Genomic DNA, 27,933 nt, shown 5'->3' with positions numbered 1-27,933 from the left:
TTTTATTTGGTTGGAATAAATTTATTTCGTCTGTAAACAAGGTGTTTAATAGTTATGGCATTTTTTGAAATGCATATTAAATCAGATGAGTTAGACTGTATCCCAGATGTAAAAGTGCAGGGAAAGAAATGGACAAATCAGCAACAAGAATTTGTTTAAATCTGTACATTATCCACAAGGCCCAAATAATAGAAGCAAATACTAGAATGTCCCTAAAGTAGTGCCATTCAAAAGAAATCCTTATAGTCAGTTAAAATCCATCTCACAATAGCAACAGTTCATTTTTTTTTAAACAATAGTATGGCACAGAATACATATTAAAAAATTCATCACAAGACAGCCAAGTCAGTTATTCCAACCAATACCATCTCCCATTTATTCTTTTGTATACAGAGTTCTGCAGTTCTCTTTAAATGGACATACAAGTTAGTACCGTGCTTGAATGGACCGTCTGGTTACACATTTTAGATGACTAGTGCACGAGGCAGTTTACTCCAGAATTTCTGCAGCAAGAGCGTGGCAGGCAAAATGACTATTTCAAATTTGAAATGGTATCATTTTAACAATTTTAAGCTTATGAACTACCACCCCTCACACAAACATTGGTATTAGAGCAGCATGTTTCTTCACATTATCAGTTAAATCTGACAGAAAGATTGGAGTATAGGCTACCAGTATATAGCTGAAGGTGGCAGTTTTCCACAATGACCCTGTAGTTTCATATAAAACCCCAAGCTGCAAATTAAAAATTGGTCCTATGAAAAACTGAAATCGGACACACTCCAGATGGTTATGTTGGGATATCTAATGTCCATAATGGCAGCTTTTTATAATTCAACTACAGAACTGGAGCTGGCAAAAAAAAAAAAAAAAAAAAGTGCCTGAACTATTGCAATGATGGAATGTCCCTAGGTATTCATTCAAGGACAGCGGTTGTAAGATCGTGAAGAAAACGCATCTACACTTTTTGATAGTTTTGCAGTTGCACCCATTAAGCAGCGTGTACTTCAGACACTATGAAGAGTTTTGTAAGTTTACAGTTAAGTGCAACAACAAAACTAATGAAACACAATAGCTTTTGAGTGCAAATTGGTTAAACAAACCAGGCACTGTATAAAAATAGGTGGAAGCAAACAAAACGTGGATGAAAGAGTGGACAGGGAGAGAAGTAAAGATATGCATGCACTCCCCCCCCCCAACCATGCTCTACAAAAGGAAGACTAAATGAGCTGTGTAATTGCTCAAAGTGCTGAAGAGACATTGATCAAATTAGATTGTACAATCGGCACCTTGTGTTTAGTGTTTAAATTGTTTTAGTTGTCAATATTGTATTAATTGCTAAGACAAAGCAAAGCCTAGACTTGGCATTCTCCCCCTCCTAAAACATTTTTCAAGGTATCATGCATATCATTTTTATGCTGCAAAAATGGTGCCAGATATGGGACTTGGTTACATACAGTGGTTAACATACAAATGAACACGAGGGTAACTGGAATCATGATATTAGAAAAAAACAGATAAATAAAAAAAAACAAAAAACATAAAACAACTACCATCTACAGTCTGGTAGCACTGTGAACATAACTGGTTGGTGATGAAGACAGTTGCTAGATGGATGGGGAGAGGCTGCTTAGATGTCAGACCTCCTCAGGTATAAAGCCAGTTCATATGCTTTCTTGTTCAGTGTCCCTCCATGGACACCTTCCTTTCCCATAACTATAACCAATGCTGGAGTACACAATGAAACAAAACAGAAATGAACAGAATTAAAGAAAAAAACACCTTTCCCCACCAACAAAGGGATACAAAGGAGACACAGGTTCATACCCCATCATCCTGCATTGCTAATAAAGTTTCCATAATGTAAGGTTTAAAGCTCACTGCCAGGAAAGTTTAATAGCAATTTCCCCCTAATACTTAACAGTCTGCCTAGCAACTAGAACCCAGAGTCTCTCAAGTATTTTGCCATTGAGTATGCCTTCTTGTTCAATCCGCCTCCATGGACCCCTTCTTTGCCCATTACAAAGACCAAGACTGAAAGAGAAAAGAAAAAAAAAAGAGGTTTTAAAGGAGTGTGTTAGACAAGGAAATAATGCAAGTTTTAATCGGATATTGCAATAAGTACACCAATTCAAGTTTTAATATTTGGATATTAAGTTGGCTTTACAAGAGCTTTCTAAAGTATAGATGTAGACAGGGTTGGGGGAGAGAATCCTCTGACTTCAGAGATGGAAAAGTTGTGTGCTAGCCATAAGACTTTGCAAAAAACCTGAACATATTATGTAACTGCCATTTAAAAGATAAAATGTATCATGGTGCATGTTATCATCTGACCTCTCTGACCAGGAAACCCTGGGTACATCTTATAAGGTAGACAATGTGAAGATGTTAAAAAGGAGAAAGATAGCAATGTCAGTAGACATAGCAGATTCTAGTATTTTTAGACCAGAGATTAAGTTCAAAGTGGTAACGTGTACATTGCAACTTTACCAGGTGTGTTTTGTTTGGAAGTTTATTGGTAAACTTTAAGTGACTTTTAAGTAGAAGTCTGTGTTTATGACACTACTGTAAAGTAAAGCAACAACGCAGTTCTGGGGGAAATGTTGAGTCCCTCCTTCCGTTATAATGCAATTAGCTTTTTGTATGGAGTAAAGTAATTCTGAGCTGATTTTAAATCTAGTTTCCCCTTCCCCCTCCACAGTAAATTGACTACAAAAATAACAATGTTGCTTTACTAGAAAGAGTTTCCTACAGAACTATAGTCAACAGAACATTACATGCCATGAGGCTTTATATGCTAACTGCCACCAGATGTCACTAGAACAGAGTACATGTAAACTTGGAAGGATTAAATTTTTTTTAAGTAAATGTTGGTAAATATCTATTTCACCATCCACAAAAGCCAGTGAAATACTATTTCCATCAATAAATGAAATTTACAGATGGACAAAGCAAGAAATATTATTTGAGAATGAATTAAGAGTTTGATATGAGAATATTTACTTTGTATATTTTGATGCGATGTTGACAATTTGTTTTAACATTTATAATACTAATTTTTTGAATCTACTATTAAATAATTCTGTCTCCCCCCATTGTGTGACCCTCCCATAATTTTACACAACTGAACATTTAAATCAATAATTGAAAAAAATGCTTCAAAGTAAACAATGAAATTATAAAAAATAAAAATCAAATTATGCCAAGCATAACTACATGTTACGAATTTTGCTTCACAAGAACACTGGCTCATCTTAATTGTGCTTTGAATTAGGACTGGTGAGACAGGAATCACCGTAATATAGATACATTGTGCCTACGTGTGGGTATACAGCAGAACATCACAAAGACCAGATCATAAGGGGACATATCTTAAATAATGTAAACTTCAAAATAACTATAACAAACAATTATCTAGATAGTGATACTATTTTCCTTATAAGGAAAGGAAGAAAATTAGTTACAATCACGGCCCAAGCAGCACAGAAATCTTTACCTATTCCATTTGACTGTATTGTTAAAATACATGTAACATCTCCACAGCCTACGTAAAAATACACAATACAGCAGTGTCTCTGTAGCTATATTTTGTTTATACATTGACCTTGGTCCCTAACATACTCAGTCTACAACAGCTAACAACAGAATGCCCAGATAATGTCTTGGATGTCCTCATGTTGCTTGTATCCAGTGTTTTGAGAGAAGTTTCTTTTGGAATGGAGTCCAGCTCCTTCCAAGTAGGGTGTATTTTATAGAAGCTTAGATGAAATGCACAAGTAGTTAGACAAGCTTTATATAAATAGCCTGCAGCTACCCAATTGGACAGAGTTCATTCATTGCCCCAGAATCAGACTTCCAAGGTTCTCAGAGAATTGTTAAGAGTTAGTGTAAAACTTCAGAGTAACACGGCTGTTACTCTGAAACCTGTAAAACTTATGATTCAAACTAGGTAGTTCCATACAAGAAGTTCAAGTCTTTGTGGAAGAAATTTCAATAGAAGTCACTTTAGAGCAAATTTATGCTGAACAAAATATTTCAATAGGATGTAATAACATCGACCATCATGATGACACTATGCTTTGGACTCCAAACATTTTAACTGCAATATACCTAATGCAAATGAGTGACAGACTACATTTAATCCAACTGATACACAGGCTACACTAGCTTGTTAAAATCTGTAGGCACAAGAAACCATTTGGTAAAGACAGTTAAGTGCCCAACTGTGGTCATTCACCTAGGACTGCTAGATACGGATCTAGTCCTGGAAAATAGATAGACCACAATTACACCAAGATTGCATTGTGGAAATTTAAAAAAAATATTTTTATGCAGATTAAAAGTAAGTAATTTAATGATTAGAGCTCAGTTTTGAAGATTGCATTCTTGTTTTGATAAATTTAAATTTTTTGAAGAAAAAAAAAAAGGTTACAGCTTACCTCGACCAGCTCTGCCTACAGCAACATTGTATGTTGGCTCGCCACCATAACTCTTTGTCCTGATGTCCATTGTGCACTCACTATCAACATACAGGCTATCTCTGATCACAGAGCACTTCTTTGCACCAAGAGTCAGACCATTGGTGAAGAAACCCTCTCGGTCTTTTCCTACAATCATATCTATTTCTATGGGCTGTCAAAAAAGAAATTCAGTGTTACACAGCAAGCTCTCACAACTACCTTTCACAGAAGACATTGGATTTCATGTACTTTAAGTGAAGTAGCTTACAGGTTAATTTCCATTCAAAAGAGACTTGTCACCAGCAAAAAGATTTGAAAGGGACACTCAAGTTTTCCTAAGACAAGACACTTTGGAATTGAGTGTTTTGTTATTCAGAGATATATTTTAATTAATTTAGTACCATTTTAAGTGAACACAAGTGCTACTTTGAGATATTTCAAATATTAACTGTACAGTTATAGATTAAGTCTGCAAGACTGATAAGTCTTCTTTTTGAAGAAGGGAATGTGATGTCATCAGGCATTTTGCTAACCACATGGCCATTTATTTTAGTAACTGAATGAATCAGACTTTTGTTAATTGATAATGAGGTACCAAAAAGGCCTTCAGGACCGCATCCAGATAACTATGATGCAGGTGTTCCCCAGTGTCATTTGCCTCCTTAACAACAATTGGTGGGATATTAAACTCCTTCCAGGTCAGCTGCCACAGGTCTCTGAAAGGCCAAATAACAACTATGTTTCTAATACAAACTGTAGCCAAATTGATGATGTACACCAATGTTCAGCTGTGCCCTTTTCTAGGCAAGGAATGTTACATAATATCATGCCTAAGTTTCAATGACTCAGACAGTAAACTCAGAAACATAAAGCCATACCTCCAGTAAATGCATAGGTCTCACAGTACCCTAAAAAGTGGGGGAGGGGATCACAATGCTAAAGAGACCCCTCTGTGCAGAGGGAAATCGTGTTATCTAGTCCCTACAGGAGCCCAAGATAGGTTACATTTAGAAAGGTGTCAGGCTACATTAGCCCCCCATGCTGTTTGCCCACAAAGTCTGTGCCCCCTTCCATAGGGGAGTCTCTCTGCAGCACTGCTTTCAGGATGGAGGAGGAGGTGGGGGTGGGGTGAAGGCAAGACAGGAGCAATATGCTTCCTAACGGCAAGAAAGCAAGTAAGGAGATGGAAGGCGTTGCCCTCCAGAACTGCACAGTCATAGCAGGCCCTGGCCATTTCCAATCACAAACCAGGACTCTGCAAGGCCACATCTTAACAAGGTACAAAGACACCTAGGGGAAGAGACTCAGTCAGCAGCTGGAAATCCTCAGGGCACCACTTATTTAACCATCTTCAGGTAAGGCAAGGCTGGTTGCAGGGCTGGTTTCCCCAGCGAGTGTGGCCTGTATGGCTACTCCCCACTGACATCACATCCTATGAAGGGGTATGATGAGGAGGGGGTACTGCTGTGGTCATGCAATGAGATCACTTAACTGTGGAGGTGGGGGGAGAAAGCTTTTATGCAGGAGAGCAGCCTTTGCATACCAAGGCTACCAGCAAAGAGGGGCCTAAGGAGAGAAAGGAGAACTGGCAAGCACAGGCGCCACGGGGGGGGTAAATCCAACAGGACGTCACCACTTAGCCAAGCCCTCCTCTCCCTAGAGAAAGCAGTAACCCCAAATTCCCGTGCAGAAGACAGAGACCTAGAGGATGGATTTGCAGGGGAAAGGCACGTTTTGCTGCAGACTGATGCACATCATGACACAAGGTTATGATCAAAACATGCAATTTCACCACCACCCACAAATATCGGTATGGCCTAAAAGGGCTCCCAGTCTAAGTCAGTCTTCCCTGATCCGTAAAGGGTTTCCGAGCCCTTTACCTGGGAGATCTGAGCGGTGGGTGGGAAGGGGGCTGTGCTGCAGGAACGGGGATGATTAATACCTCTGAGGAGGACAGACGGGGAGGAAAGGACAGAGAGGAGGGGGGGGGAAATCAATGGCAGTGCGCCATCTTGGAGATGAAAAACATGTAGCCAGGGGCGAGGATTCACGAAAGCCTCCTACGCCGGGTACGTAAGTCGGTCCGCAGCAACGCGCCTGGGCGCAGGGAACCCTACGCCAAGTCTCTCCTGTGCCCGGCCTTTCTCTCCTCCTCCCTCCGCCGCATTGCCGGCTCCGGCTTAGCCCGCGCGACGGGCAGGTGCCCGCAGCACGGCGCCGGGGGCCCGGGCAGCAGGCGGGGGTGGTGAGCCGCAAGCCGCCGTCGAGAGCCGGGCCCGCTCCGCTGCCCTCGCCCAGCGCTCACATAACGGTCCCCGCTGGCCGGGAAAGCGGCAGACAAAACCCAGCAGCGCCCTGGGGAGCGCCCGGGCCCCTCACGCCGCCCGAGCTGCGCCCCACACGGCCGCCCCGGGGGGAGGGGGAGCTGCAGGTACCGCTGGCGGGGGCGGGACCCCCACTGGCGGCGCCGGGCTGCAGCCCGCGGGCGCCAGGAGCACACGGCGGCGGCTCTTTGCGGCATCACCCCCTCCCCTCGCCTCGCCTCGCCTCCCCCCCCCAGCGGCTCTCGCTCCGCGGCCCCCGGGCAGGGGCTAGAGCCGGGCCGGGCGGGAGGCTCGCAGCCGGCGCGGGGGGCCGCGGCCCTTACCGTGATGTTCTGGAAGATGCCCCCGGCCGTGGCGGCCCAGACGTACTTGGCGTCGCAGTAGCCGACGATGGCGGCCTCCTGGCAGCAGCCATCGCACATCAGGTTGTCCACGTAGCTCTGCCAGCCGGCCATCGTCTTCGCCTGGCGCAGTCGGGCGGAGGAGCGGAGAGCGGCGGCGGTCTCACAGGCGCGCGCGAAGCGGCAGCCGAGCCCTGCAGCGAGCAGCGCGCGCCCGGCCACGGGGAGAGGAGAGGGGTTGGGGGTGGGGCCGCCTCCGCCGCGCTGCTGCTGCTGCTGCTCCCCCTCCCCTCAGCCGCGATGCTCCGAGCCGCCGCAGCAAGAGCAGCGGACTGGGGAGGGGTAGGGGGAGAACGCGCACCTGCTGCGCGGATCCCTCCGCCGCGCGACGGCCCCGGCGGAGGGATACGTTGGTGCGGCAGAGCCGGGGGGATTGACGCCGGCGGCGGCAGCGGCGGCGCTGGGGGATGCGGTGGTGGCGACTCGTGGCAGCTGCCTGCAAAGCACGGGAGTGGGGGCGCCCATCCCCCCCCCCGCGCGCTCGCCAGGGGGGTCTGCCTGGCACGGCTCACGCGACCCCTGAGCAGCCCGCCCAGCCTGCAGGGGCGTGGAGGAGAGTCACTGCGGCTGATGGCTCGGAGCGGCCCCCTCCCCGGGCAGTGGTTTCCACTTTCCCCCTGCGCGGGGTGGTAGATGGCGAGCCTGGCACCCGGGTTGCGAACGGGTGGCAAAGGAGGAGAGAAGAGCCTTTTTGTGGCACGGATTGCGGTACTTGCGGGGTTGCTCTGAGGTCTCTCTCTGGGGGAGAGCTGAGCCTTGCCCGGGCGGCAGCAGGGATCGGTGTGTCTTGCGTTATCTTTGTTACCGGTCAGACCTTTCAGACTGGACAACAAACCTGCCTGGAATCCCAAACGTGCTGCGTGGGATTATGGACCAGATTCTTGTTTCAGCTGTTAACCTCGTGCGTATGAGTGGATTTACAGCAGTGTAACAGCGCATAATTTAACCTCTATATTTAGTCATTGAGGGAAAATAGATCATTATTAGTTAAACTGTGAATGAAGTAATTGCAAGCTCAAGACAGTTGCAGTGATGATCTCTGCCTATTACGGAGTACACTGGTTTTAACATAAAATGTGGGGTTTGAAGTTCACCTATCTCAACTTTTGCCTGCTATCACAAAACCAAAGGATGTGTGAGTGGATTACATGTAAGGATGATGAAAGCTAAATTATTACCTTTTTATTTTGTTATATTTATCTGAGGTTGCTTGTTTCTTATCTTAGTCTTTTGGAAAACTCAACTCTTCGTCTAGGTGAGATTTCAAAGAGTATATTTTATGCCATAAGAAACGTTGAGGAAACATTTTATTTGGAAACATGCATATTATAGAGTTGTGTACCCCACTCCAGAGTTAAGGTTTCAACTGAGTTTGTATTATAAGCTCACTTTTTGCTATCACCCCCAAAATAAAGGGACATCCCCAAATAAAGTAGTAGTCCCTTTACAATCTATAGGTTAGATCTGGAGCAGAGGTACAATTTTTCTATCAAATTTGAAGTGAATTAGGCAAGAGGTTCCTGAATTATAGCTATTTTAACTTGTCTCAACTTAAAAAAAAAAATCTTGTCTGATATTCACCAAAGATGCATCTGCATAGTGGTACCAGTGGTGTAAACTGGTGTGCCCCCATCTGGTGCCCATGCTCTGTCTGCCCTAGAGTTTGCAGCATTGGTAGCACTAGTGAAGCTGCATTTTTACTGAAAAATAGGTAAGAGGAAACGGGACCCCCCTCCCCAAAAAAAAGGGCAGCTAAAAATGTAGTTTACTAAACTAATCTGTTTGAGGTCAAGTCACAGGACAAGAAAGAAGACATCTCTAATACTTTTTTGTGAGATCTTACTTTGATAAGGGAGAGCGGGAGACATAAAAGTAAGTTTAATGGTTTCATGTGTGACTTTTTGGGGAGAAAAGATGCATCCCTGCAGTGCTGCCCTTTATAACCCCCCACATGCCCACACCCACATCTGCTAGCTCCTGTACCTCCTGTTGATTTCCTAAGGAACTCACATCTTGTGGAGAAATGGGGAAGAGCATGGAAGTGGAGGGAAGGTGTAACACTTGGGAAGGAATGGGGGGAAGCAAGAAAGGGGGAAAAGAAGAAACTACTTATGGACTATAAACAGCAAGGAGTATAAGACAAAGTTTAGAATAGTAAAAAAAACAAACAAAAAAAACCCCAGAACTACAAGAGATTGGACAGTTCATTGGAATTTGAAGTGAATTTTGTTTGTTGCTGGGTGGTGGTTTTTTTACACTTATTGCTGCATTGTCATCGATTAAAGCACTTTCTAAAGGGTGCATCCAAAATGGAAGAAAGTTCAAAACTAAAAAGTCTCATGCATGAGAATAATATACTAGAGGACCTGGTGGAAGCTTTGCATATTTCTTTGACCAATGCAGTAGCCTTCTCAACATATGATATGACTGTGGAATGCGTTAGGTTATTGTCCTCCTCTCTGATTTACTTCTACAATATAGTCTGTCTCATATTCATCTTTTAATAGTGTCCTTGGCAGTTTTTTCTCTTTCCTCTAAGAGTGGCAATTACAAACATGAACTGTGATTTTGGTATGCCTGTGTTCTCTCTATGTATTACCTTAACTCTTTCTTGTTAGTCTACACATGCCATGCTTTTTTTTCCAGGTTGCTAAATTATGGGCAAAGGGTTGGTAGGATGACTTCCTAGGATCTGTGGAATATTATTGATACTTTTGGTAGAAAAGTGTGGAAGGCTGAGGACAACTTTATCCTTGTGAAACATGCAGCATTGCTCTTCTATGGAGATGGTGCTCAGTTCTGCAGTTTTCCTAGATGAGGTGATGGAAACAGAGGGCAGCAGGCAGAGACAGAAACACAGCAACAGCTAAAGAGTGCCCAGCAAAGCAGACAGAAGCACATAGTCAGCAATCCACAGCCCCACCAAACAGACAGCAGAACCCAGGAGGGTGCCTGAGACGCACATCATGGCTGAGCTGAATCCTAAAGGACATCTGAGCCCCATCAAGCAGGAGTAACCAACTTTGCCAACATATTTGCCACTGATTAGTGGAGTTAACTCAAGCAAAGGCAGATTAATCTCCTGTTGATATAGTAAGATTTATGTGTTGACCGTAACCATATATCAAAATGGTGGGATCCCCATTTTGTTACACTAACATCTGTTTTTAATATTTTCCCTTTGTGATGTTATAAAGGGCAAGTTCAGGTTCCTTCTGAGTTTCTGTTGGAGAAGCAGTTTCTTCACTGTGTTCCTGAAAAACTTCAGGAATGTTGAGATGGACTGAACAACTGTTTCATCTGGTTTAGATTTCTAATTTTGGTGAGCTTCCCTTAAAATAGGATGACTTTGCTTCCTTAGTATTTGTTAGGACTTTTAGGTGTAATGGGAATTAAGTGGGTATGAGGTTGCTTTTTATGTAATTTACTATGAAGCTGTGATTCAAAAACACAGGGATTATGCTGGCTGTAGCCTCTTTCATATTCCTTCTTTGACTCACCTTTATCAAGGTCAAAAATGTAATAACTGAATCCCTCTTGTCCAAAATGATCAAAACCTTGATGCACTCTGTGATAGATAACCTGAACAATAGCAAATCCCATGGAAGCTGAAATTTTTGTTGCTGTGCGGAAGAAAAGGAGCTCTGGATTTGTTGTAAACATATGGATTACATTCCATTTTAGACATTTATGGAGAGAGCTTATTTTGCTTCTTATATTTCAAATCACAACCATTTTATTTCTAAACAATCTTTCCCCACTGAATTTTCCTCAGCCGAGAGCTGTTTGCCTTGTGTATTTTCAAACCAGCTGTGGAGCCAAAAATGCCTGCATGTTCCTGCATTTTCTGATGAATGATGGGATCTCAATTTCCTTTTGGATTTTTTAAATTTATTTATGCTATTTGTTGGTGTTTAGATTTTTATTCCTGAGTCCGCCCTGGGGGAAGGAGGAAGGGGAAAGGTCTGTCTTTTCTGTTTGATAGAATCCTTCAATTTTGAGAGTTGGAAGCTGTCATTCAGGAACAGAGCCCCATCCTGTCCAGGCTGAAGTCTTTTGTGCTTGATGTTAGGGCTGTTGGGCTCATTTTCTGGAGCTGGACCAAGGTGTGGTTTTCTGCAGCCCAGGTGACTAGAAGCAGATGAGATTCCAGATTGCTTCCTTTTAGCAATTTAAACACAGAAGTGGACATTTTCTTACCCTTTTAGGAAAGGGCCAAATTGGCTAAGCTTTGACTTACCTTCTCAATGGGATACACCTCATCATCATCCTTTGAGTGGTTAGAGGTGGGCTTCACATGGATAGAGGGTTGCCTGGTGCACACACTGGGGTGGTTGTTGTATGAATAGAAACCTCAGATTCCAAGGGTGTTAGTAAAGAACTACAGAATGAACCTCCTACCTGGAACTCTCTCACTTTATTAGGGCCAGATATGTTTAAGAGGAACTTCTCTTGAACAGGAAGACCAAGAACTCTATCAGCTGAATTTATCTCCACAGTGGTCTGAACCAGAGCAGTGGCACCTAACATCCTCTTGTGGTTCAGCCTATGTAGAGGCCCAGCTGTCATTGCCAGCTAGGAGACAGGTTGGGCTCAAGGGAGCCATTGCTACTTTGGCAGCCATCTTGGTGCCTCTTTGGCCGGAGATGGGGAAATTCAGCCACACTGACATTTTTGCTCTAAAAGGCTACATACGGTATTTTCTCAAAGGGCATTATATTTTTTGAGGTATTCGAGAAGTATAATCCCTGCTGGTGTGTCCATGAAGGAGACTCTCACTGAAAGCACTTAGTCTTCACTGCCCTTCCTCTTAGAGGCATGACATATTGGCTCAATGACGCACGGTGGCTGAGGTCCAGAGGGGCTCCTGGTGACTGACAGCTCAGTCTGTCTCATCCCCTAATGTCCATAAGTACTGGACCACCATGAGAATGTTAAAATTCCAGTGACAATTAGAATATTACCAATCTTGTCACTAAAACTAGCTGTTTGTAACTTCATGTATTTCTTCATTGATGGACCAAATACTATTTCAGTGGGGTTACATAGGGATGTAAACGAGTGCAGAATTTGGCTACTACTTATTGTTTATGTAGCACTTCATATTTTCAAAGCACCACATTCCACAGTGATGCTCAGATACCAGGCTGACGGAGGTCCAGGGAAGAGTGTGAACCTTAGCTCTCCAAAGCCCTGTAACAGTTGTCATCACAGTCAAGTGTGGTGTCAGTGTCTGAGGAGGGAGCGCAACTGAACATCAACAAAACAATGACACTGACTATACACAAAGTGCAGTCAAATATACAAAGTAAATTAATAGGAAACAAAATTAATGTTTCCCCTTCCCCCAGTTTCTTTCAGTTTTTGTAATCTAAGGTAACTGTAGTAGGTACAGAATTTTCACATAGAAATATGATTTTCAAATTGATGGTGCCCCTATATTTTGCAAATGAAAGCGTAAACTCTGTAGAAACCACAGATACAAGAAGTCTATGGGGATACCCTGAAACTACAGAAAGCGGGAAATCCCACACTTGTGGATTTCTAGTGCCTTGACTATTGCTATTCATTTTAACACATTTAAACCAACAAATCTTGTTTGATGCATTATTCTCTTCCAGTTGGCAATTAAACTTAGTCATTTCATGTGTTACTTTTGATACTTCCTTTGTAAACCACATCGTGTTTCCTGTGACAATCTGTGTGCTTTACCACAAGTGCTTTCGGAAGTAGAGAGGGTGAAACTGATTTAGCGCTTCTATGAATTAACAGTTTCAGTTGTGGTGAATAAAACCCCAGGAGCAAGAAAAACGCCACCAGATTCTAAGGGCTTGTCTATACAGTGTAGCAATGTGCACTACGGACCAATTAACATACAATGTATTGGTGCACTTTAGAAATCACACCCCATAGTATAAATTACCCCACCATGTAGATAAACCCTAAGCTTTTGTTTAACCTCCCTTCCCACCGCCACCACCAAACCCTACATTTCTAGCCCTCTTGGTTATGAATTTAACCTTCCAAATACAAAGGAATGGTAAGTCGCTGCAGAGATGTCTTCCTGAGTTTACAGAGAGCCTGAAACAATGACTTTGAGGTATGAACTTCCCCACTCTGATCAGCCATCTGTGGGAGACTTTACATGTCATCACTATTTCATCACAAATTATTTTAGTGGATGGAATGGGGAAGTCAGTGAGAGTGAATCTCTGGGGTAAAAAGTGAGCTGCTGCAGGTAAGGAAATGCAGAGAAAGAAGCGAGGATACACACACAGATAGAGGAGGATGGAACACAGGAGGAGATGCAGAAGGGCAGACAGAGCAAGGGTCTTCCATGGAAGCATGTTTTTCCATTGAGTGTTGCTCAGCATGACTTAACTGATAACTAACAGTTCTGTTATTTGTGTAAGCCTCCCATTGACATCAGTGAGAACTTAAAGAGAACTGTTTTTGACTTGCCTAAGGCTTCATTTCCATTTTCTATGAAAGTCCACGGGCATTTTAAATGGAGCTTTCTAATGGTCCATTATGTTTTGCAGTTTTTGTGCCCCTTTGGTATATGTAAATGGAAACAGTATCACATTCTGAATGCAGTGCTCTATCATCAGGCGACTGTGTCACTCTTCCAGGTTTAATGATCAAAATATCAGCAGCATCTTTCTGGCAGATCATACGCTTGTCATAGTCTATGTCCAGCTTTGGTCTTCTGAGTCATGTCATGTTCCTATTATTAAGTTGGCAGGGTTTTATGTTTTTCTTTCTGACATTTACTTTATGTAATCATTATTAGACTGTTTGCTGCTGCTCATTTCTTTTACCGTCTGCTGGATAGCCTGCCAGTGAACTTAGTTTTGTTAGAACTTTATTGCATTTTATTTTCTAAATAAATCTCTTAGCCAAAATATCTATAAATCTGACTGTCTTGGTCATTTCCTTTGCTGATAGTAAAATATTCTGCTGTTAGTCCTGCCACTTCTTAATACTTGTTAAATTGTTATAGGATTTTTGGATTATAGAACCATATCAATATTTATCTCTTTATAAAATTGCCAAGCAAAAGTCTTTGTTAAGATGGATTTAAGGTTGCATTTTAGAAATCCAGGAAATTTGATTCCCAAACAAAAGCACTAACTTGAACTCAAATAACAACCATAACTTTAATTCTGCTCCATACAGCTGCAAGCATATGGTATTCTCAGAATGAAGCAGAAAATATTGCACACTTCTCTTTTCTATGTTTAGTCTGTCAGTTTTTGGCATTTAGTAGTAAATTACTCTCTAGTCCCAAAATATCAAGTTCTAGCTCTGTCTAGTAGTGGAATGGCCTGCCCCACTCTGCAAAGCATGATTGGTACAGCAGTTTATATCAAACAAAATTTTGGTACACTGAAAAGGCTACTTAGTCTGGAAGAATGATTTCTACCACCACTGCCAAATGCAGGGTCTCTTAAGAAGAGGGATGAACCCATTAGTGAAAAACAGTTCTGTCTAGAATCATCTGCATACAATCACCAAAGAAGGACAAAGAAAAATTAAATCAGACAATGAATGCTCGTTAGAAAAGGTGTCAGTTTTAAATTCTACTACTACTGAATTGAAGTGTAGCAGCAACAATGGTGAGGATGAAAGGAAACAGTAAAAAACACAAACAGAGGAACAGGGAAAAGATGAATGGAAGAAAAGAGGAAAAAATGGCATAATGACAAATGTCCATTTCTCGTATAATATTTTCTAGTTATTTTTATTTGTACTGTCCCACTGAAACTCAGGAAACAGAAGACTTTCTCTATCGTATTTAAACCTCACAAAACTATTATCCATAATGAAAAAATAGCATACAGGAAAATGTATGGATAAGTATTTCAACACAGTATAATTGATTAATCAAGTAATTCTACCTTGGTACCTATCGTTCACAGACATTTCTTCTTAGACCCAGATTCAGGTACTCGGATACTTATTTTAGTAGTACCTTCCCCCACAGATTGTCCCATTAATCACAGAGTACATTATTAATCAACATGAACAAGGGTTAGCAGAATCTGAGATTTTTACAGTATTAGCCCTTGCCTTCACTTAAAGAAGAAGTGCTGTAGCTGCTTTAATGAGGACAATACTATGCCAACGGGAGAGCTTCTCCCATCAGTGTAGTTAATCCACCTCCCTGAAAGGCGATAGCATTGTCTACACGGGAGGTTAGGTCGGTATAATTACATTGCTCAGCGGTCTGGATTTTTACACCCCCAAGCAACGTAGTTAGGCTGATATAGGTCTGTAGTGTAGATCTGGCCTGAGGTTGTATAGCCCTCAAAGCAGGGACCATGTTTACTTCTGTTTGTACCACCTGGTATGGTCCTAGTTGGGGGTCTCTTGTCAGGGCACTACTGTATGATAAGAATAATCTTCTAGTTATGGCTCTGTTCACACTCCCATCCCTCCTCCTAAATTCTTCATCCAGAAATTTGAAGTGCACTGAGTGACCAGATTTTATTTAGATCTAAATCCTATGGATCCTTTCTCCTTCATTGCACACTTTATAAAGTCTGCATCTGTCCATTTGCACTTTTGTGATTTAAACTAATATACGCTTTCTAGAGCGTGTATTTTCCAGTGCATGTTTGGATGTGCAGAGAATGAGGGAGGGATCTGCAGCAGCCTATCTTCGCTCTGAATAATGCTAAAACACACACCAAAAGCTCCTGACTCCTTTATATCAAAACCAAATGTCATTGAAATGCTCAAAGGCATTTCTCCTTGATGAGGGCCATCTCTGTGCTAAATTTCAGCTTTCTACATTGTTGTTCAGCACTGCTTTAAAAAAAAAAAAAGGAACAAAGCAAACACCATTAGGTTCAATTAATGGAGTTTCCTACTCATTCTTTCATTAGGACATAGTTTGCCTCTCCTGTGAAAGAAGGTTCTGATTCCACTTCTTCACACCAATTTCCCAAGGCCCCCTTTGATTTTGGGGGGAATTCAGGCAGCAAGGGGTATCTATACAGATATCATTTACCTTCACAGTGTTTCCTAACTCCATCAGCTCCTGCACAATTTGAACAGGGGTGCACCTGTTGAACTCAGCTATTAGGATTCCCATTATTGCAGCTGTCCTTGAAAGTCCTTGTAAATGGGGTTTCAACAGTGCAGAGCTGAAAGAATCCAGAGGAACTCAGTTGCAGAGTAGAGCATGGGGTCCACATTTTTTTGTCTATTTAAGAATATCTGACATATATATATTATTTTTCCACTAGAATCTTAACTGTTTTCTGTTCTACAAATTTTATCATTACTGCAACAGAAGACTCGAGCTGTGGTGGCTGTGATGTCCAACATGTCTCCTGTGGTAAAGCCACTAACAGGTACACTTTTAGTGATTAGGACTGGAAGAACTTCGAGGGGGAAGGAAGCAAAGCCACTAGTTGGATGTTTCTATGTACACTAGTTTCCATAGCCATCCATCAAGCAAAATAGTGGTAAACTCTATTGACTGTTTATAATCTGAGTCAAATGTTACTAGAAGTATAAGGAAAGCAACTCCTAGCTTTGTGCACATTGGCTTACATTGTAACATTAAGCTAAGTTTTCCTTTTAAAATATATTCTAGTATATCCATCTTAGTGATAATTGTACTGTATAGAAATCAGGATAGAGCAATGTTGCAAACAGCAAGGGCCTAATCCTTTAAAAACAATTGACATTCTATTTTCTAGGTGTAGACTGGTTGAGTGGGTTGGAGTGTGCACTGCCCGAGCATTTGATCTGAAAGACAATTGAAGCGTTGTACTGACATTCTATAGCCTGGAGGCACCATGTAGGCAAATGTGGGGGTGTATCTCAAAATCAAACACTGGCATGAGATTTTCTGAGATGTTAGTCAATTATAAAGCTATTCCCTCCTCATCCCGTTTTATTTGAGGAAATACCACATTTCACACTCATGTTATTTCTTCTGTCCATAACATCTCCCTGTCTCCCAAACATGGAATTTTGCTCTTCTTTTGTGTTTCTGTGACCTTCCAATTAAATAAGACATTTTTAAAGGAAAAGTTATTTAGTTGTGTGAATCATTAACATATAGGACCCCATTCTCCAAGCTGGTGCAAGATTTTTAACTCCATGGGCCTTGGTAGTCATTCCTGATTTACAGTGGTGTCAAAGAATGACGACGTCCATTAATTGCTGTCTGGGAAAACATTTTTCCACTTAAAATAGTAATGTACAAACTTTTATGAAATCTATTATTTTAGGAAAGTGTTTGGTATAAACAAACCTATATATAGTACTTTGAGGTATTTCCACATTTTTGAGGTATTTCATTTTTAATAACTAAGGGCTTGGCTATACTTGCGAGTTACAGCGCAATAAAGGAGCCCCGGGCGCACTAGCTCACTACCCGTCCACACTGGGAAGGCATGTAGAGCGCTCTGACTCCGCAGCTACAGCGCTGCTGGTACTCCACCTCGGCAAGTGGAATAACATTTCTGCGCCCTCGCTGGAGCGCCACCAGTGTGAACGAGGTGTTGCTTTACTGCGCTCTGATCAGCCTCCAGAAACGTCCCATAATCCCCTTAAGTGGCCACTCTTGTCATTGTTTGGAATCAGCTGTAGGAATGCGGAAATGCCCTTTGAAAGCTCCGTTTCTGACAGCCAGCTGCTTATCTGCTCCGAGACAAAGCAAGCCATTAGTTTGGAATGCTGTGTGTGAGAGAGGGAGGTGAGGGGGGTCTGCTGCTGTCTGAACTTACAAGACAGCATGCTGACATGCTCTCAGCCCCCACAAAAACCCATTCTCCCCCCCCCCCACATACACACAACACACTCCCTGTCACACTTCACCCCATTTCCCCCCCCCCATTTGAAAAGCATGTTGCAGCCACTTGCATGCTGGGATAGCTGCCCATAATGCACCGCTCCCAATGCCACTGGAAGTGCCGCAGATGTGACCACACCAGTGCGCTTGAAGCTGTCAGTGTGGACAGACTGCAGCGCCCTCCCTACTGCACTCTATGAAGGCTGGTTTAACTCAAAGCACTCTACATCTGCAAGTGTAGCCATGCCCGAACTGAGTTAATCATTGTATAAATGATTAACTTATTATACGTAAGTAACAGCTTGAGCTTTAACTAAGATTAACTGATCCAAGCTATCTTCTTTGCCAATTTTTTTTATTTAATAAATCTCAAAGAACAAAGGCTTTGTATAGAAAAATGTGGAAAGTGTTATGAAGTGCGCAAAGATCATTTCCAGATAATGTTTTTAATTATATTTTTGAAAACTATGATTAAGTCTACCATTGAAATATTTTCAGTAGTAAACACAATACCTTTTGCTCGGCAGCATGCATGTATTATAAAACACTTAAAATTGCAAGATCCCTTTCAAAACTAAAATAGCCATTTTAATTACTTTTTTTGTAATTAGCAGCTTGAAATACTTTCCTTTAAAAGAAAAGGGAAAATAACAAAGTGCACATATAATCATATCCAAACCTTTGGATTTTTAACCAAACGATGTGAGGGGTGTGTGTGCACACGTGCACGTGTGTATTCGTTCATCGTGCTGAGTTCTTTGATTTGGGCCAGATCCTGTTCTCATTTCTTCCCTTGCAACCTCACTGACATCACTAGAGGTGTATGAGAGGAACTGAGGACCCAACAGAGGCCCTGCCAGCATTGGGATCAGAACCACACTAGCTAGAATTGTGATAAAATCAGGATATTTCTAGCAGAATTCTGGCATTTTTCCCCTGCGAACCCATGGACGCAGCAGGTAAACAAACTGGCCCAACTCGCCAGGGGCTTTCCCTGCACAAGCAGCAGAACAAGTTTGGGAACCACTGCCTTAGAGCATTGATAGGATGGTTTAGCTAGCACAAATTGCAGGGGGGGAAATCCTTATCGTTGCCACGTTGGTATTCTATAGACTATTGCATTAAAAACAAACAACAACAAAAAATTGTTAAGAGTGTTTAAAATTGCAAAGTCAACACTCAAAAGTTAGGAAATGCAAGAAATAATGTTGCCTGTGCAACCTTTATTATACCCAAGCTGTCACACAGGCTTTAATTACATGTTCACATACTTTGGTCTTAAAATACTTTATTTTTGTTTCTTTATGGCTTGTTTATTTACAGACACTCCTCTCATTTTGATTTGGGATAAACCAAATGGTAAACTATGGTAAACCACTGCATGGAGTTGCTATGCTAACTCGTGGCAAAGGAAGTTTTGTTGGGTAAAGACTCTGTGGGTGTCGCCCTTTTGTTTGCTTTGGTCTTCTATGGTGACTTTAGGCAAATCACTCAAGCCCAAAGTTCCAAAAGTATCTACTAATTTTAAATTTTTGGATGCTCAACTGGAGACACAGGACCTGATTTTCAAGAGTACGTCTAGCTCTTACTGACTTCAGTAGGAATTGTAGGTGTTCAAAATGAGGCTTAAGATGTCTCATGTGTGACACCTAAAATTAACATTGAAAACGTTGGCCTTAGCCTCTCAGTCATTTAATTTTCTTTGAGTACATTAGCCTTAGAAACAATGGATCAATAGATAAAAGCCATCATTTTATAGCTGCTTATAGTTTTTGTACTCTTCACTTTGCCAGCATCCTTTGACAGGCTGTACACCAGGAGCATGAACTCTAGGTTAGGAATTGTCGAACCCTAGGTCCCAACGGGACTCTAGGTACTACACTGTATTATATGCTTCTGAGTCCAACCACCCATATCCCAGACTTTCTAGCGCCCCCCCAAACTGTGACCTCTCTAGCCAGTGGCGGAGCTAGGGGGGGACCAGGGCAGCGGCCGCTCCCCCACTGAGCACAAATGGCGCCTGGTCAATTTCTTGGGCGCCTTTTACATTTTTCCCTATTGAGGGAATGGGGGGAGCGATCCGAAAAGAAGGCGCCATCTGCTGCGGCGTTTCTACTCACCCGGCGGTGCTTCAGGTCTGCGGCGGGACCTTCACTCGCTCCAGGTCTTCGGCGGCGGGACCTGCAGTGCCGAAGACGCCCGGAGTGAGTGAGGGCTGGCTGCCAGAGCGCCGCTGGGTGAGTAAAAGCACGGCAGCAGGTGGCGCCTTTTTTTTTGGATCGCTCCCCCTGTTCCCTCCACCTGGCTACGCGGCTGGCTCTAGCCCTTTGTTCATGGGGCAATGTGGGAAATTTGGACTGTCCAGAGGACAAAAAGTTGACCCATAGAATTGTGGGATACTTTTGCTGGACTCCCAGAGCACGAGTCCAGTGGGGCTGTGTCTACATTTCAAAGCAAGAGAGCTTGGACCTGGGGTCCCACCTCGACTAAGGCTTAGATCTTCCACCCCTGTGGGGTGCTGGGAGCCAAGCTCTGAGTTAGGACAATTTGCATGTAAATGGAAGGGGGGTTAGGATTGAGCCTGGGCTCAAACCCTGGGCTTACACTGCAGTGTAGACATACCCTTTTATCACAAGATGTGTTTTGTTGCTTATGTTTCCTTGAGGCACATAGAAGGTAGTCTAGCCAAAACCACTGTCCATATTGAAATGTTTAATTTGCTTCCATATAGTGCTTCTGTACCATTTTATTAAATAGTTAAATATAGTAAGTCAGGAAATCTATACTTGGGAGAAATCACAAGGCATATTATCCTGCAGCCAGTGCAAAGCAGATCATAACAACAAAGATCACGTTAGATACCTGCTGTGCAGAGCATCCTCAGCCCCTACTGAATTTAACAGGTGGTGAGACCACTCAGCATCTTGCAGGATGAGGCATCTCTTTAGAAAACCGCATAAATGCAGGTCTTGATAGAAAGGTACTATCATGGTTTCTTTGTCTCATACAGGCAGGATTTTACTGTGCTGTGAAACTTTTCCAGAAACCATGTTATTGTATAGAAAATGCACAAACAATACTGCAGAAAGCATCATTTGTACACCAGTTTTATAGCATGGTTAGGAGTTGGCAGTACCATCTCAGGAACCAGTGTAAGCAACTTTCTAGGAAGGATTGTTTCAGAACTGTATTCTAGAAAGATGCTAGCATGGTTTCTTTGGAACCTTGGCCAAAGTTTCATGGCCATTTTGAGAATATTGCCTATCAGTTATCCACGAGTGACATTAGCACTGGCTTCAAAAGAAGCATCTTGTCTCCCCTTCCAAACAAATTAAAATGTCACCCTCGCACATTCGAGTGGTGAGAAGCAATAAGCAAATGGAAATGGGCCATGATTCAAATCCTCAGCTTGATTTGGGGGAAGCAGTAAGGAAATTATGGCTACTTGGATATGCCCCACCTACAAGGTATATAGTAAGGGTATATTTTCATTTATTTATATATTTTTCTATTTATAAAGATATTATGAAGCTATTAAGCACAAATGCAATGCGTTGAGCATCTCTCAAGCACTTGAAACAGATCCTCTTCTGAGGTACGTGGACATCACTCCATTGAAATTAATGGGGCTACTCTCTTTTACACCATCTGATAATCTGCCCTTTAAAATTTACATTCTTACATAAATATCACATAACAAACAACTCAGACTTAAATGATGGTACAGTAAATTGGTGAACTAACTTTTCTTTTACTTTCTCTTTTAGGTTCTCTTATGGTCTCATATACCAATTACCGTGGCTGGACTATGCTTCATCTCATCTAGCAAATGGACCAGAAGATACTTACCTGACATTTTCAAAGAGAGCCACATAATTCCCACTGACCACAGAAAGTTGAAAATTTACTCTAAATGTGGAGGTTAGGATTCAAGTTAATTTTAACATTAAAATGAGCAGTTGAGGCCTTTGAGGTATGCCCATCACTAATCAATGCCCTTACTGGTAGGAGAAAATAAATGGGATCACGAGTTTCAGTCGCAAAAAAGTTTAACGCACAAAAAAGTATTAAGTCATTTAGTACATGACTCAGGGACCAACACCGGATATTGAAATATAGTTCTGTATTCTCCATTGTTTTGCCCAGTCCAATTGTAATTGCCCCAAGTATGTGGTTTCCACCATTTCACTTGAGAAACTACTTTAATCTACTAGATCTTAGGTATGAATTTTTTTCTGATATTCGTCCTTTGCTTAATTTCATTGCATGCCTCTAACTAAACTACCTTGGGCCACTCTCATCAAGGTAACGGAGATGGGAGATATTTGTATGGAGGAGAAATTCTTTCTGAATTTGAACGTGCAGTAGAGGTGCTAAAGTGAGGCAATTAGATTGGGTGGGAGAAGGGCTAAGGACAATTTTGGGTGGGAAGGCATGAGTCCTGCCAAAGGGAAGAGTTAATTTAACAATTGCAGATACGGATTCACTTTTATAAGCTATTTACACATGGTTAATGGTCTTCATTTGATTCTGATCTATTTGATACTGTTACTGAGTAGTGGTTCCAGCTGCCATTGTTCATTCATTTCTAATCAGTGTTTAAAATAGGATCAAGACCCTTAATTCTTTAGAATATAATGCCAAGACCAATCATTCCCCAAAATTTTTATACAGGGAAATTCTCCCCTGCTGCCCACTTCCATTTCCTGCTCTTTAAAAGGGCAAAGCTGGAGTAGTTTAGCAACACCAACAAAGGGAAAAAAAGGCTTGTTTTTACTCTACCATCTCCCACCCTCCAATGTTAGTCTAAAACAATACAATTAAAAGCAACCCTGTTAGCATTTCTGTTTGAGTTTTATATTCTTTCACTTCAGGTCATTTTCCTATAGCATTAGGTCTGGCTGGCTGTTGTAAGTTGCTATATCGAATTCTACAGTGTGTTACTGGAAATACTTATGTATTCAAGTTACTATACACAAATAAAACTCTTAAAAAATCCTAAACATACAGGTTTTATTTTCTAGTGCATAAAATAAAGTTTTGAAAAGTTTAAATATTTCTTTGATAAGGGAAAGAGAAGGATCAAAGGATACCTAATACCATGGTTGTTTATTATTTTGTTGTTTGATATGTCTATCAGAAATTTAGATTATAGTGACAATAGGGTCCCTTTCTGTTCCCACTGACTTCAATGGGGATAGAATTTGGTCCTGTGCTTACATAAGAATTACTGTCTTGTGCTAATGTATTTTACATGCAACAGTAAAGCTATTTTAAAAAATAATATAGGGAGGGAGCATGGATTTGTGGTGACAGAATGTAAACTGGATTCTAATCCTAGCACTGACGCTAACCCGGCAACAGATTACAATTAGTCCCTCTTGACTTCAGTGGGGTGCCATGCAAATCCGGTCTGCTTTCACAGCATACACTGAAGGATCAAGGCAAGTTAACTTAGGGCCCAATCTAGCACCATTGAAGACAATGGAAAGACACCTTTTGACTGAAGTAAAAGTTGGGTTAGGCCTGTAACCGCTCAGGGCCCAATTCAGAGCATTGATATAAGTGTGTGAGATTCTACTGGAGTTGCCCCTGGTTATGTCAGATCTGAATCTAACCCTCTGTGCCTTAGTTTTCCAATCTGTGACACAAGGATAATATTTACCTACTCTGTTAGGATTTATAGATTCAGAGGGTACAGCTACACTGCAAAAACACACACACAAAACCCCACAGCAGCAAACCCCTCAGAGCCTAGGTCACCTGATTCAGTCTCACAGTACAGGCCTAAAAATATTTAGTTGACTCAGGCTCCGAGACTCTCAGCCATAGTTTGTTTTTTGCTGTGTAGCATACTCAGGGTTTAAGGCCGGAAGGGAACATTAATTGCATCTGAAGTGGTTTTTTTACCCACGAAAGCTTATGCCCAAATAAATCTGTTAGTCTTTAAGGTGCCACTAGACTCCTTGTTGATTAGATCACCTAGTCTGACCTGTATATCAAGAGCAATTAAATTTTACCCAGCTACCTCTGTACTAAGTCCAATAATGTGTGTTTGACTATAGCAGATCTTCCAGAAAGGCCTCCAGTCTTGATGTGAAGACACCAAGAGATGGAGACTCCACCTCTTCCCTTGACAGTTTTGTTCCAATGGTTTCTCACCCTTACAATTAGGAATTTGTGTCTAATTTTAATTTGTCTGGCTTCAGCTTCCAGACACTGGTTCTTGTTCTGCCTTTCTCCACTGGACAGAGGGCCCTTTCTACCTGCTATTTTCTGTCCGTGAAGGTCCTTATACATTTGTAATCAAGTTACTGCTTTTATTTTTATTTTATTTTTTTTTATTAATAAGCTAAGCCATTGGAACTCTAATTCTCTCACTATAAGGCATTTTCTCCAGCCCTCAAATAATTTTTGTGGCTCTTTTCTACACCCTTGTTAATTCTTCAACATCCCTTCTAAAATGTGGACATCAGAAGTGGATGAAGCATTTCAGTATCAGTTTCGCCAGTGCTGTATCCATAGGGAGAAAAATCACTCCCTATTCCTACTCACTACTCCCTTGTTTATACATCCAAGGATCTCAGTAGTACTGTCTGCCTCAGCATCGTATTGGGAACTCATATTAAGATTCTTGTCCACTAGGATACCTGAATATTGTAAAGCTTCAATGACCATGACACGCATGGAGTGTCTGACAGAAGGGACTATGAGCTAGCCTGTCCCTGGATTTAGTACAAGTGCCTATATGTTGGGGGGCACTAGTGATGGGGGAGAACATAAGGAGCATTGTTCCCTCCTTGCTTCACACACCCTGCTGGTGAGCCAGGGACAAATGCAGTCCCTGGCCTGTGGGAACCAGAGAGACAGCTCCCTCAGTGCAGCCAATGAGCACAAATTGTTCCTACAAGTACAACTTGCATCTGCTTCATCCTGGACAGTAGAGATGATCATGTCTGCATGTGATTTGGGGAGCAAGAGGCACCATCTGAAAGGACAGTGCAGATTACACACTCCCCTGCATGCTGAGTAGCTGAAGACCGTATTGTACCTCCTGAGCCTCGTTGCCACATTCTGTGCGCTGTGGCTAGTGCCATAATCTAGCCCAGTGAAGAAGGCATAACAGAAGAGCTCAGTATTTAACAAAGAGAAGTCCTGTTGCACAACCCCACATCCAGGGGTCCTGGAACAATTTTTATAATGGGGGAACTGAGAGCCATGAACCAAACTGAAAACCCTGCATATAATGGAAACCACTTTAAGCCAGGGGGTGTGACATCTTAGGTGCTCTGTTATACCACTGCTGCTAAGGGTCATCTAACACTCTGTCAGGAGAGGGGATCATTCTGAAAAGAGGAACTAAGGACAGGCACACTGCAGAATATATTGGACCTGTCCTTAGCTTTGTAAACATTTTGGCTATAGGCATGTCCACAACGTATATTTGGGAGCCATCTAATTTTGTTTTGTGATCTTGGAACGACCAACAAAATAAAACAGAAGCTACTGTACGTAGAGTGCAAGAGGTGCTTTTTCCTGCGGTCTTTGTATGAAGGATCAATTCTCCCCTTGAAGCATGGCAAAATTCCCATTGGCTTCATGGGCACAGGATCAGTATTGTGTTGGAAAATTACATGTGCTTATACATTGGCTTGATTAAAATAAGTTTTCTAACCTCTGCGCCAGATGCTAGGACTCAGTATTTTTCCTCGTGTCAAATTACCCTCAGTCCCATCTAAATGTAATCTCCACTATGTTAAAGCATGCAAGATATTTCCAGATAAAAATGTATTGGTAATACACACAAGATGTGTTTGTATTCAAAATAAAGTGTCCCCTTTAGATAGTATTTAGTCCTGCCTCAGTGCAGGGGACTGGATAACATGACGTACTGAGGTCCCTTCCAGTCCTACATTTCTTTGATCTAATAATATTTGGCAGTTATCCTTTGTCGATCTCAAAGCACTCTACAAAGATGAGTAAATCAAAAGCCATTTCATAATTGGGGAAACCAAGACAGAGAGATTAGAAGACTTGCCAAAGATCAAAAAACAAGTAGTAGAACAGCACCCATGTCTCCTAAAACCCAGTCCAGCTCCGCTGCTTCACAATACACTCTGTGGGTGAGTCAAAGCCCATTGAAGTCAATGGAAGGACTCCTGTTGACTTCAAGAGACTTTGAACTGGGCTCTATAATGTTAACAACGATGGCTAAGGACTCACCTACAGTACTGTTGACCCACTTACGTCAGAGATCCATTTTGCAGTGTACATCTGATTTAACTGTGTATTGGTATTCTTGCATCATGTTAAAAGTTTAGACAACCAAATCTAACCTGGTTCAGGTGTATAGTTAAGTTCTGGGGTGCACTACACACTGGAACAATATCGTACTGAGGTTCTCCTGTTGAGGCTGTAACTGTAGTGCAGATGTGTTTATGGAGATAAGGAGTTCAGCTAACTGCAGGAGAACCATAGGGTCAAATTCACCCATAGTGGAAGCAGGTGCAGCTCCACTGCCCTTGATAAAATGGGGCCACAATGTTTCCCTTTTGCCCCACAGAACTCTTAAATTGAAGAGCCCAAATGCCTCCTTATACAAGTTTGAAATGAAATCAGTGATTAGAAGAGCAATTAATCCATCTTTCTCCACATAATACTTAGGGGAGCACTTCTGTGTAACTGTCAAGATTCGCTTTAAAGGATGTTACCATCCTTCCATAAATATAAAACATGTCACCATGCACAAATCACTTAAACTAATCTTACACATTTAAACTGGCCACCCAGAGAAGTTAAAATAAACTAGAGTTTCATCTAATTCAGAATAATTCACACTAGTCTTTATCATCAGGATAATGAGATCAAGCAAGTGGGGAATGTAGCAGAAGTGACTGTGTTAAACTCTGCTGTTATGTTGGTATAAATCCAAAATAATCCATTAACCTGAATAGAGTAACTCTGGACAGGTGTACATGTTAACACCCTTTCTCATAGGGAAAGCTCTAACTCTCTTACTGGGATTCTTAAACATAATGAATTATTATATCTGAAGACAGAAGTGACAGAAAACATTGAGTTATCTTTGAGTGCCATGTTTTTCTTGAGTGCTGGCTTAAGAACTGAGCCTTGTAATATTTTATTTACCATTTTTACTGGACATTTCTTGACCCGCCACTTCAAAGAGCTGAGGTACATAGAACTTCCTAGGTAGCCACACTTCTGGAGAGGTTTCCCTTAAATCCTTTCATTGGTGCTTTTTGTCAGTCTGGCATAAAGACCCTGTTATGGATGAAATATGGAAACAGAAAAAATGTATTAAGATCAATTACTCATATTATTATTACTGTATTACTCATACAATTAGGGCCTAATTCTAATCTTGCACCAGTTTAACACTGAGGTAACTCCAGTAACTTCAGCAGAGGTACCCCAAATTCACATCAGTGTGACAGAGTAGAATTGGGCCTAAAGTAACCGCAACAAAAGGCCACAGCAAGAAGCTCATAACTGAAAACTGAGTTTGCTCCCTTGAATATTAGTGTTTCAGTTCTCTTTCCAGCTAAATTACAATTAAATGGCAAGGAGGAAAAACTTTTTGTTCTATCATTACAGTGATTCTAGGCTTTAAAAACAAACACATGCACAAAAAAAACCCTGGTATGGTTTAAGAAAAGGGAACTTATTCCGATGAAGCATTATCAAATTTTTATTCCATTTTGAATTAATATAAGTAAAAATGTTTTTCTTCAACTGGTCTTGACCTTTAGAGTCTGGTGTGCCACCCATTTCTTTTCACTGGGCTTTGCCTGAGAACAAGTGGTAATCTTCCAGTGAAATACCTTTTTTGCACTGGCAAACATTAGTAGTTGTACCAACATCTAGCAGAAGAGAAGCTGTGCTCAAAGCAGTAAAATCAAACGGCAGTAAGGTTT

The 27,933-nt window shown here is 41.8% G+C and overlaps 1 protein-coding gene and 1 long non-coding RNA gene across 2 annotated transcripts; one reads left to right on the top strand and one right to left on the bottom strand.

Moving 5' to 3' along the window:
- PFN2 (profilin 2) lies at window positions 1–7,583 on the bottom strand. The gene is made up of 3 exons (XM_073359706.1): window positions 7,108–7,583; window positions 4,440–4,632; window positions 1–2,034 (listed from the first exon to the last, which is right to left on the bottom strand). The coding sequence occupies exons 1-3, from the start codon at window positions 7,237–7,239 to the stop codon at window positions 1,937–1,939; spliced, it is 423 nt and encodes a 140-aa protein (XP_073215807.1). The 5' UTR covers window positions 7,240–7,583; the 3' UTR covers window positions 1–1,936.
- Window positions 7,068–23,001, top strand: LOC140917267 (uncharacterized). The gene is made up of 5 exons (XR_012160767.1): window positions 7,068–8,335; window positions 10,383–10,507; window positions 16,487–16,547; window positions 21,519–21,593; window positions 21,766–23,001. It is a non-coding gene; the product is annotated as an uncharacterized lncRNA (long non-coding RNA).
- Window positions 23,002–27,933: the final 4,932 nt, after the last annotated feature.

This window comes from Lepidochelys kempii, chromosome 9 (assembly GCF_965140265.1).
Source record: "Lepidochelys kempii isolate rLepKem1 chromosome 9, rLepKem1.hap2, whole genome shotgun sequence".
Lineage (NCBI taxonomy): Eukaryota > Metazoa > Chordata > Testudines > Cheloniidae > Lepidochelys > Lepidochelys kempii.
This window is presented reverse-complemented; position numbering and strand designations above follow the sequence as displayed.